Genomic DNA, 12429 nt, shown 5'->3' on the forward strand with positions numbered 1-12429 from the left:
AAGTTGAGCATGAGCTATGTGAGAGCCTACTTCAAAAAAATTAATTTTAAAATGGTTGCACATGGTGTCACACGCCTTTAATCCCAGCATTCAGGAGGCAGAGGCGGGAGGAACTCTATACATTTGAAGCCATCCTGGTCTACATAGCAAGTTCGAGGGTAGCCAGGGCTACATAGTGAGACCCTGTGTGCCGGCTAGTTTTGTGTGTCAATTAGAGTCATCAGGGAAGAAGGAAGCTCAATTGAAGAAATGCCATTGTGGGTGGTGCCATGCCTGGGCTGGCTGAGCAAGCCAGTAAGCAGCACCCCTCCATGGCCTCTGCATCGGTTCCTGCCCCCAGGTTTTAGCCCTGCTTGAGACCCTGTCCTGACTTCCTCCAATGATGGATTATGATCTGGAAGGGTAAGATGAAATAAACTCTTTCCTTCCCAACTTGCTTTTGGTCATGGTATTTCATCACAGCACTAACCCTAAGATACCCTGTCTCAAAACAGCCCCAAGACCCAGTTCTAGAGGTGGTATCCTGCCACTTCCAGTCATTACTCTTTTAGTTTTACTTTTATTAAATGTGTATAGGTGCTTTGTCTGCTTGCATATCTGTCCACTATGTGTATGCAATGCCTGTGGAGGGCAGAAGAGAGTGTCTGAACCCCTTGTAACTGGGATTACAGATGGTTGTGAGCTGCCCTGTGGGTACTGGGAATTGAACCCAGGTCCTTTGGAAGAGTAGTTAATGCTCTTAACCGCTGAGCCATCTCTCCAGCCATGTTTCTTCAACTATTATATGGCTTAATTTTCAGGATGCTCATTGAAAGTTTATCACAAATCCTCAGAATGTTGTTTTTCATCTCCTCCTTTGTAGACTTTATTAAACTGTGAATGATTTTTACCACCACAGTTAACAATACTTTTGGCTTTGCTTTACCAATTTTATTGTTGTTGTTGTTGTTTGAGACAGGGTTTCTCTGTGTAGCCCTTGCTGTCTTCGAACTTACTCTGTAGGCCAGGCTGGCCTTGAACTCGGAGATCCACCTGCCTCTGCCTTTGGAGGGCTAGGAGTGCCCCCACTGCCCTGCAAGGTTTCTGTTTTTTTTGCTTTTTTAAATCCTATTTTTCAGAGAGTCAATATTTCACAGCAGAACAAGCAGCTGTGACTGCTTTTCTTGAGTGGAGAAGGTAGTGGGGAGACTGGATGTAAAAGGGGAGAAGTAATGGAGAAAAGAAAGACAGGTTTGTGCTGATCAGGGGTAACTTTAGGTATGGCCTTTTGCTGTTCTCTAAGGAAGCAGGGTAACTTTACAAGGTGTTGATAAATACCATAAGGAAATGTGATATGGCAGGAAAAGCAATCACTTAAGTAGGTTTCAGTTGAAAAATACAGTGATTCTGGTTCAGCTAAAAATTAGCAGCATAAATTAAAGGATGCAACAATGGGCATGTAGTTTGCCAACTTGAATGTAAACTGGAAAAAGGAAAATGGGAGGGAAGAGCAAGCAAGATTGGAAGTCATAACAGGACACTAGAGTTGAACACTCTGGGCCAGTGAGCTAAATCCCCACCAGGACCACCAGCCCAGGGATGGTAGCACCCACAATGGGCTGGGCTCTTCCCCATAGATCATTGAGAAAATGCCCTACAGCTGGATCTTATGGAGGTATTTCCTCTAGGGAGGCTCCTTCCTCTCTGATGACTCTAATTGAACACAAATTCTCTAATGTGACCTGTTCCAAAACGAGAAGATAGATAGCACCAGATACAAATGCATATAGTAGCTTTCTTTTCTTGCCAGAATATCAGGGGGGAGGATGGTGCAGACATAGGGAATGCAAATCTCAACAGAGAATTTGACAATTCATAACAAAAGAAGGTTAAAAATAAAGGCTGGGTGATAGCACTGATGCTTGTTAAAGCCACCCAGTGTGGTGGCACAAGTCTAAAACCTTAGCACTGGGGAGGCCGAGAGAGGGAGAGCTTGAATTCAAGGCCAGTCTGGTCTGCATGAGACCACGTCTGAACAAAGAGGAGGTTGGCCTGAGGTGGAGAGGAGGCTGGCCTGAGATGGAGAGGAGGGGCTACCAGAGATGCTAGAGCCTGTCACAGGCAATTCAGTTGCTATCTGTGACTCGAGGAGAGCGCACAGAAACAGCAGTGTTTCCAAAAATACTGGATGGCAAACAGCACAGACTAAATCTAACGAAATCAGAAACTTAACAGGCATTCTTAAAGTCCTATAGTAGGGTTTAACAACGAGACCATACCATGGGCTGGAGATACCACTCACTTGACAGAGTGTGGTGCACAGTTATGTTTCTAGCATCTCACAAACTGGGTGTGGTGGCAGAAACCTGTAATCCCAACACTTGTGAAGAAGCTAAGGCAGGGGGATAATGGTTCAAAACCAGCCTAGGTTACATAGTGAGAGACTGTCTCAAAAACAAAACTGAGGCTGGTGCTGTACTCAGTGGTGACTGGGAAACACAGTGTTCTAGAGCCAAGCCCCAGATCTGTATATGTATGCTATACACATAACAAATCAATAAGCAAAACCAGAGAAGGTCATTCTAAGCTATATACTGAGTGCAAGGTCAGCCTGAGCTACATAAGATTACAAACAAGCCCAACAGGACAGGACTTATTTCAAAATTACTCCAATTCTAATGTAAAAAGGTTTAACTATATTAATTATGATTGGAAAGTTGGTCCCATAGAATGTCAAAAAAACATCGAAATTAGGTTCATAAAATTTTGTCTAGCAGAGAACTGGAGTCCCTTCTCAGGCCATATATTATGAATAGACAATAACAGGCCCAGCAATGACTACACTCATCAGAGCAGTGACTACACTCATGCTTTGCATGAAGTAGTTATGACTCATTAGCATAAAGGGGAAAATGTGGAAGAACAGGAGGGAGAAGTGAGAGAGACACTGCAAAACACCTAAAGCAAAGGGCCAGTAAGATGGTGGCAAGTAAAGGCACTGAGTTCGAGTTCTAGGATCCTCGGAGCAGAAGGGGAAAAGTAATTTCTGCAAGTTTTCTCTGACTTTCACATGTGCCCTGTGGCACTCTTGTGCCCATGTACATAATCAATCAATACAGTGTAAAGAATAAATAAGTCAAGCAGCAAACACAGTAGGAAGAGGAGAATCTGATCACAGAACATCAGAGTGCTAATACAACTTCATAGGAGGAATTCCGGCAAGGCAGTGGTGACTCGTGCCTTGAATCCCAACACTGGGGATGTAGAGGTGGACCAATCTCTGTGAGTTCATGGCCACCCTGGTCTATAGAGCAAGTTCTGGAGCAGCCAAAGTTCCACAGAGAAACCCCGACTAGCATTAAGTAAAAGAGGAGGAATCATCTCAATTAACAAAATGCCATCTGTTTATTTGTTGGGTGTGAGCCTTAGCTGAACAGCTTGAGAAACTTATCAGTACTAAGGTGGACTTTGGCACTAGACAAAAATACTGAAATGCAGCGTCTCACACAGTATTTGTGGCAATACAATGCTAAGTGATGTTTAAAGGCTGGTCTTTGACCATAAGGAAAAGTAAAGGCACATTACATTTGACCTCACGGAGGGATTCTAATTTCCACACTGAAAATGCACTTGCTTTATAAATTATTGTATCATTTTGAAGAGTTTATATCACAAAAATCATTTAACTTAAACTATTTCTGTTTCATCATTCCCCGTCTCACAAGAGTTAAGGAGAAATTTTAACATATTTTATCTCCTAAGAAATTCTATTTTAAGAGTCCAAACAAAGGACCGAATCTCCTCCAGTCACAGGGCTGCACAGCTGGGGCCTTTGATCAGCCTGTGGTATTTGTGAGCAAGGTCTACAGCCCTTCGTCCTTTCTGAAAGGGGAAAGACCACAAAATTGAATTCCAATGATTTCCCATTGTTTTAACTCCATGGAAAAGATAATTTACTTCTTCTTTGGTAAAGTCTTTACGAATTCTTCTTTTTTCTGTAATGAATGAATTATAGAATATATTAATACTTGCTGAAATAAGAAACCTTACGACTCAAATAAATGTATAGCTTGTTCTAAGGATATAAACCACAGAATGAGACAATTTGATGCCAGGGACACTTTATCAAATAGAAATTCACTTCAGCTTCAAAGACTATTGTTAGGTGATACCACTGTGACTGCTTTAATAGTATAACTTAGTCCACTGAAATAATACCCACACATATCAATCAGAAAGTCAGTTTATAAACACTAGAATTTAATGCAGCACTGCTGTGAGGACGGTTAGCAAACGGCTTATGGATCTTACAGATACAGTCTTCCCAAAGGCTCCATAACTTCACAGAGAAGAATACCAACATTTGTTATTTTGAATACCAGTTTTCATTGTTTTTAAGAATAAGAGTTTTTTTTTTTTTTTTTTTACATTCATGTATATTATCTGTAAGGCTTCTTGGCTTACAAAATGTAAAAACAAAACAGGTCACATCATGCTAAAGGAAGTTTGTAGGTTTTCTTTTTTCTTTCTTTTTCTTTTTTTGAGATGGGCTTTTCCTATGTAGCCTGGGGTTGCCTCAAACTCACTATGTAGTCCACTCTGGCCTGGAACTGGTGATCTTCTTTCCATAGCCTCTGGAATGCTGGTATTTAAGGCCTGTGCCTCCAAACCTGGAAGTTTTTTACTATCTGGTTTTTGATGAACAATTTCTATAATAGAAAGAATACACAATTGGTAACCAGTTATTTCAATTATCTTCTGATGATTGTTACTAGGAAACAGCTTTATTATCACTGTGTATATGCGATACATATGGACACACTCCTGTCATAGGCATGCATGCTGAGGTTGAAACAACCTGTGGAATCAGTGTTTCCTTCAGTTTGTTACTAATTTGTATGGCACTGTAGGCAGATGCCAGAGAGAAGTGCTCTTGCATTTCTGCTTGAGGCTGCGCGCCTTACTGTAGAAGGATGGATGCAGAAGGAATGGTATAAAGCTTCACCATTACAAGGCAACACTGCTGGCTATCTGTCCACCCTGATAAAGTGAGTGAGAATGTTTAAAACGGAAGAGAACACCTTCCCAGCAGAAGCTGAGAAGTCAGGGTTCTCACTTAGAAGTCAGTATTTAAACTACAAACTCCACAGAGGGAGAGGCTTCTGAGTAGCTGAGTGACCACTGCATTCCCTAAGAATAGTATCTCAAAGATAGTGTGCAATCACCAATATTTATTAAGAGAGGTTATTATTGATAAAACTATCTCAAAACTACTTATTTTGGAAAATGCTGGAAAACTGTGGCTACCCAAGTTTCTTTGAAGCTTCATCTGATAAATGACTTGATCTTCTTGAAATAAGAACTGGGTAGGTTATAACTTTTAGAATGTGGAGGCCTGAAACATGTCATAAAGCCCCCCCATTTTCACTAAGGCTGCCATCTCCCTGACTTACAAATTCTACTGTAGAGGACTGGGCAGCTTTGAAGAAGACTTCACTCCATGGCCTTTAGAGTGTAATTTAAAAATATTTATTATTATTATTATTATTTTATTATCATTATGCTTTTAGAAAGTCTTCCTGTATCACTCACACTTGCCTCAAGGCTGTGTGTCCTCTGCCTTAGCTTCCCTAGTGCTGGGATTAGAGGCATGAGTCACACCTCCCAGTCTCAGCGCTATTCTTAGTCTCGGTGTTGCAGAAGAAAATGAGCAACAGGGCTCGATTTAAAAGATATTAAGATGCAAATTCATACTTCTTCAAAACACTCTTGTAAATTCTAGCAGAGCAGGCCAAATATCAATTGCTTATTTTTAGTTAACTAAGTCTAACCTATTAAAATTAGTATTTGGTATTTAAGCTGAATGCTATTTAATAGGATTTAGGATCATTCTGTATAATTAGTGCATAACCATAATTATGTCCATTTTCATGAGGCTCACTGATTATTTTCAATGTAACTTAATTATAGACTAACTTTTAGTTTTATATATTTGCTTTGAAGACACATTACTGGGGGGAAAATCTATGAATTTGATGTCAGGTCTTTGCCAAGAACAATTTTCTTTCTCTTTTAGTTTTTCAATACTAAGTTTCTTTGTATAATAGCCTTGGCTGTCCTGAAACTCACTTTGTAGACCAGGCTGACCTTGAACTCACGGAGATTTGTCTCCCAAGTGCTGAGGTGTAAGGCATGCGCCACCATGCCTACCTAAGAACATTTCTAAGTGTGACACACTGTATGGGACAAAAATCCCATTGTGTAATAGATACTACAGAAACAATATTGGAAATGTTACTTGGAAAAATATGTTTGATGCCAGAAATAGTGTTCCATACCTGTTAGCCCAGAACTTGGGAGACTGAAGTATGCAACATTTTAAAAAGTGGCACTGTACTTAATTTTAACTTACATAAATAATTTTTTTGTCCATTTCACATTTTTTCTTTTGAAACAGGATCTTGCTATGTGCCCTGGCTAGCCTAGAACTTGCCGTGTAGACCATGCTGGTCCTGAACTTCAGCAGTCATTATGCCTTTGCCTCCTTGCGAGCGGGGATTATGGGGACACACCACCACACCTGGTTCTACATGAATAATGTTTTAATAAGGCTTATTTGTATATGTATTTGAGCATGCATATGTATGTGTGTGTATATGTATATGTGTGAGCCTATACAAGTTTATCCGCATCACATGAGCGCAGGTGCCTTCAGAGGCTGAGGGCATCAGATTCCCTGGAACATGAGTTGCAGGTGGTCATGAGCTATCTCACGTGTGTGCTGGGAAACCTAGGTCCTGTGCAAGAGCAGTAAGCTCTCTCATCTGCTGAGCTACTTCTCCAACTCCATGATGAGCTCTTCATGTAGAAAAAGACTCACGATGTGTAAAGTAAATTATAAGTAGCGTCCACGGTTTGGCAGTGAAGTCATCAAATAAATGTTAAGTAAGATAAAAATGCTTGCAAGATATACCAAGTCTAAAAGTCCGTAGTAAACAACAGAATAGTTCCATTAATATTACTAATTTCCAGTTGACAGTAATAAGTAATGGACTCCATTGCCATATTCTTAGTCTGAAGTATTAGCTTACTAGGACTAGAAGAATACAATAATACTCTTGAAATCTCTGATAAATTGGAATAGTGAAAACCCAGAAAATTAACCATATGGTTAAATTAAGATTATATAATCAATCACTCAATCCTCCAATCAATCAATTAATATGCATGGAAAGTAGAAGTCAATGTTGTGTTTCTTCCTATTATTGCTTATCACCTCTCTAGCCCCCTTCTGACAGACTGGTTCTCTTGCTAAACCTGGAATTCACCCACTGGCAGGACTGCATGGCCTGCTAGATTTGGGGATGTGCCTGTCTCTACCCTCCCAGCGCTGGGATGGCAGACATGTGTGCCAGCATGTCCAATTTATGTGGGTGCTAGAGATGTAAATCAGGTGCTCATGTTTGTACAGTGCCTCACCAGCTGCCTCATAGCCCTGCTCCTTAACATTTCTATAAGCTTCCAGGTGACCGTGGCAAAGGCCTTTAATCCCAGCACTCAGGAGGCAGAGACAAGCAGATCTCTGTGAGTTTGAGGTCAGCCTAGTCTACAGAGTTAGTTCCAGAATAGCCATGGCTACAGAGAGAGAAACCTGTCTCAAAAAACAAAAACAAACAACATTTCTAAAAACTAACTTATTAAGATTTTTATTTTCAAACAGGAAATTAAGATTTATTCCATTGGACTCTTCAATTTTTAGCACTTAAAATACTATAGTTATATCAATAGAAAGGAGCCTTCTGTAATGTCTCTCTGAAGTACTTGTATATAGAATAACTTGCTTGAAACTTGAACCAGAGGCTATAACAAGCATTTCTAGATGTCTTGCATTTGAATCAAAGTACTGTGACTTACCAGCTGATTAACACAATTAAAGGAAATAAAAGGCTATAAAACAACTTACATATAGAAGATATTTGATAACTGTCAGGACTGGAGAGAAAGCTCAGCTGTTAAAAGCACCAGAGGGTTAGGGTTCAAACCCAGCACACACACAGCAGCTTATAACGGTCTACAACTCCAATTCCAGGGGATCTAATGTCCTCTTTTGGCCTCCATAGACACTGCTTGCACATGTAGCTCAAAAATAAAGGAAAGAAGGGAGAAAGGAAGGGAGGAAGGGAGGGAGGGAGAGAGGGAATGAGGGAGAGAGGAAGGGAGGAAGGGAGGGAGGGAGGGGAAGGGAGGAAGAAAGCTAGATCAGTTTCCTAGAGCTCCTGTCCCAAGGTGGCAGGCAGCAAGTGAACAAATACCATGAAGGGAGGAAGACGGTGTCTCTTTTCAGTAGCTATAATCTCATGAAAGCCAAGGGTTATCATTTTAAGTAGTTAATTCAGCTGCTCTCTTCTTTTTTAGGAATATGTAAAATTTAAGCTTATTTAAAAATTAAATATACTTACTTAGTTCTTCAGAGGCAGTAGATTCTTTACAAAGTTGTCTTCTTCTACAGGGAGTCAGCAAAATTTCTGAAAAATATAAAAAACATTTAGTATACTTAAAACAGTAATTTAAGTAGTTACATTATCAATTCTGCTAGTTGATACTTATTACTCTCTTCTAGTAGGAATCCTTAGTGAACTATAAATAATTCTATAACTATAAATAATTTTTTATTTATTATATTTCTTAATGTATATGACTTTTTGGCCTGTATATAAACATTTGTGCCTGGTGGCTGTAGAAACCTGGAGGGCTTCCCTGGAACAGTTGGATTCCCTGGAACTGAAATTAGAGATAGTTGTGAGCTACCATGTAGGTGCTGGAACCCAACCTGGATCCTCTGCAAGAGCAGCATGTGTTTTAAACTGCCGAGCCACCTCCCTAGCCCCATCTCTCTGTTTGTTTGTTTGTTTGTTTGTTTGGTTGGTTGGTTGGTTGGTTTTTTGTTTTTCAAGACAGGGCTTCTCAATAAAGCCCTGGCTGTCCAAGAGCTAGCTATGTAAACCAGGCTGGCCGGCCTGCCTGCCTTGGCCTCCTGAGTACGGAGATAAAAAAATATGAGCCACCACACCCAAAGACTGAGACTATAGGTGTGTGCTACCATGCTAAGTTTAGGAAGAATTTTTAAGCAACTACAGAGCCAAATATACTTTAGAACATCTTTTTTACTGGTTATTTATAGATTTTTCCTTTTAACATTACTTTATACCCTTATCAACAAACTTAATATTTTGGATGATAGTTCAGAATGTATAGCCATAATTACAGTTAAAGTTGCTGAATGAATTACTTTTTGCACAGATAAATGTTTTCCTTAGTTCATTTTTATATTTGTCTTCAGCTTCCATAATGACTTTATGGTGAACACACTGGTATGCACATGAGTGCAAAAACTTGCTAAAATTTCGGCTGTTGAGGAGTTTTCTTGCTACTATGCAACCTAAAAGAAAACAAATTAAGTTAATGTACAGATGTTACAAAAGTATATACTAATAGCTGTGAAATCAGATAATTTCTATGATGCTGAACTAAGTCAGGAATTTATAAGTATTTCAAGAAACCCAACCCCAGAGAGTAAAGAAAATATTATGAAGTGTTAGGGCAGAGGCAGAGGTGTGAACAGTTATGGCCACACAGAAAAGAAGCATCCAACACACTGTGGTGTCACATGCACACAACCCTAAGGACTTAGAAGGCCAGGCAGGAAGGCAGGACGTTTACAAGTTTAAGGTTAGCTTAGGCAGTTTTCTGAAACCTATCTAAAAAAAAAATAAAAATATTAAAGGGCTACTCCAAGTCAGTGCACAGTGCTCAACCAGCGCGTGCTAAGGCCGGGGTTCAACTCCCAGGACTGAAAAAGAAAAAGGAAAGAGCTAATTAAGGATTCTCTCAGTTGGTAGACTATTTGCCTAGTGTGCATAAAACCCTGGATTAAATCCCTAGCACAGCATAAAATCGTGTACACAATGTAATCCCAGCATTTAGGAAGTTCTTGGCTATCCTGGCTTATATAGTGAACCGGAGGCCAGCCTGGACTATATGAGACTCTGTCTCCCATAAACAGAAAGGAGAAAGAAACAAGAAGCATCTACACGGGCTTGGTTTTGAGCCATTAGGGGAAGGTACCTAAAGAAGTTGTGTGGCTGGGCGTGGTGGTGCACACCTTTAATCCCAGCACTGGAGAGGCAGAGGCAGGCGGATTTCTGAGTTCGAGGCCAGCATAGTCTACAAAGTGAGCTCCAGGACAGCCGGGCTATACAGAGAAACCCTGTCTCGAACAACAACAACAACAACAACAACAACAACAAAAAAAGGTCCTCCACAGTCTCAGCGTTTGGATACTTGGTCCCTAGCTGGCAGTGTTCTTTGAGAATGTTCAGGAAATGTGTCACTGGAAGTGGGCTTTGAGAATGTAAAGACTGGTGCCATCTCCAGTACATTCTCTCTGCTGCCTTCCTGTGGACCAAAGTGTGGGCTCTTAGCTCACGCTCTGGAACCTTCCTTCTGTAAGTTGCCTTGGTGCTGTTTTCTCACAGCATCAAAAATGTAATACAGACATGACCTTTACGCTCAATCATTTTTTTTCTGTTTGCTTTAAACATTATTATGGAACATTTTAAACACCTAAAAGTAAGGCCAGAGTACAACAAACATCTGTGCATACTTTACCCAGTTTCATAATTATTAAATCACAGAAAGTCAAATTTTATTGACATCTCTCCCATTCTAATATACCCATGAGGACAATGGAAGTTGCATTAAAATATCATGTCATTATACATCGCTAACATAAAGACTCTGCTTTTTAAATATATAAAATTATCACCTAAGAAAATAATACTTACTATAATCTAAATACAGTGCCTGTCTTGGTAAGGGTTTCTATTGCTGTGAAGAGACACCATGACCGCAGCAACTCTTATAAAGGAGAACATTTAATTGGGGCTGGTTTATGGGGTCAAAGTCCATTATTGTCATGGCAGGAAGCATGGCAGCATGCAGGCAGACATGGAGCTGGAGAAGGAGTCAAGAGTCCTACATTTGGATTAGCAGGCAGCAGTGTGGTAGTTTGAATAGGAGTGGTGCCCACAAACTCATGTGTTTGAATGCTTGGTCCATAGGAAGTGACACTATTAAGAAGTGTGGCTTTGTTGGAGTAGGTATAGCCTTGTTGTAGAAGTGTGTTACTATGGGGGTGGCCTTTCAGGTCTCCTATGATTAAGCTATTCCCAGTGTGACACACAGTCTTCATCTGCTGACTGCTGATCAAGATGTAGAACTCTCAGTTCCTTCTCTAGCACCATGCCTGCCCTCATGTTTCCCACTATGAAAATAATGCACTAAGCCTCTGAAACTGTAAGCCAGCCCCAATTAAATGTCTTCCTTTATAAGAGTTGCTGTGTTCATGGTGTCTCTTCACAGCAATAGAAGCCCTAAGACAAGCAGGAAGAGAGCAGAGGGAGGGAAGGAGACACCCTGGATCAAGCATTTGAAATCCCAAAGCCCACCCCCAATGACATACTTCCTCCAACAAGGCCACATCTACTCCAGCAAAGCCACACTTCTTAATGCTACTCTTTAAGCAGACAAATATATGAGCCTACAGGGGCTAATCTTATTCAAATCACCACAGTGCTCAAAGTTCCCCATACCTCAATTTTTTTGTCTTTGTTTTTTAGTTTTTTGCTTTTTTTTTTTGTTTTGTTTTTGTTTTTTTTTTTTTTGCTTTGGAAAGAGAAGATTTTACTTAATAGCCCTAGCTAACCTTGAACCTGCAACAATGCTCATGCATTAGTCTCTTGAGTATTGAGATTACAGCCATGCAGTAATTGGCTTTAGCTCAAAAACAAACCCTCTCATTTTCTCACTTCTACCATTCTCTCCCTCCTTGTTCTCCTTTTCTTTTTATTTTTTTGTTGTTGCTGTTGTTGTTGTTCCAAAATTTTAGTTCTTTGAATCATGATCTAAACAAGACCCACCATTACATTTGGTTGATATCAATTTTGTTTATTTGTTTGTGTTACTGGGATCAAACTCAGGTCCTTACACACTGAGCTATAACTCTAGTGTTTGAGTTAATTTAGATCTGTTATTGGTCCTCCCTGCCTTCCTTGCCATTTACCTGTGAAAGAAGTGACTTGTGTCATGGCTTCTCAGAGGATTTGCTAGTTACATCTTACCTGTGTCCATTAAAGATGTCTTTATAGAGCAGGTGTGCTGATCTTTGACTATAATCTCAACACTCAGGAGACTTTGGTATGAAGATTATGAGTTCCAGGCCAGTTTGGGTTATATAGTGAGAACCTATCTCTAGACAGACAGAGTGAGCAAGCACTTGAAAGCCAATCTGTACTACATAGTGAGACATTTTAAATAAATGTTCTTATATACTGTTAATGATTCATCAAATTCAGGTTCAATTGTCTTGCTAAAATTCCTCTTACAATGTAT

General features: G+C 40.1%; 1 protein-coding gene across 11 annotated transcripts in view; it reads right to left on the reverse strand.

The window, feature by feature from the left end:
* Positions 1-3361: 3361 nt before the first annotated feature.
* Positions 3362-12429, reverse strand: part of Terb1 (telomere repeat binding bouquet formation protein 1) — a 63170-nt gene continuing 54102 nt past the window's right edge. For 8 of the 11 annotated variants that reach the window (XM_011248404.2, XM_011248405.2, XM_011248403.2 and 5 more), the window contains 4 exons: positions 9269-9418; positions 8439-8504; positions 4566-4688; positions 3362-3974 (listed from right to left, as the gene is read on the reverse strand). In XM_011248404.2, the coding sequence (XP_011246706.1) occupies positions 3787-3974; positions 4566-4688; positions 8439-8504; positions 9269-9418 (527 nt within the window). In that variant the 3' untranslated portion in view covers positions 3362-3786. Of the gene's footprint in view, positions 3975-4389; positions 4689-8438; positions 8505-9244; positions 9419-12429 lie in introns of those variants that run through there. The other 3 variants (NM_180958.3, XR_003947307.1, XM_011248406.2) reach the window with 3 other exon arrangements.

The sequence above is a fragment of the Mus musculus genome, chromosome 8, assembly GCF_000001635.26.
Source record: "Mus musculus strain C57BL/6J chromosome 8, GRCm38.p6 C57BL/6J".
Taxonomy (NCBI): Eukaryota; Metazoa; Chordata; class Mammalia; order Rodentia; family Muridae; genus Mus; species Mus musculus.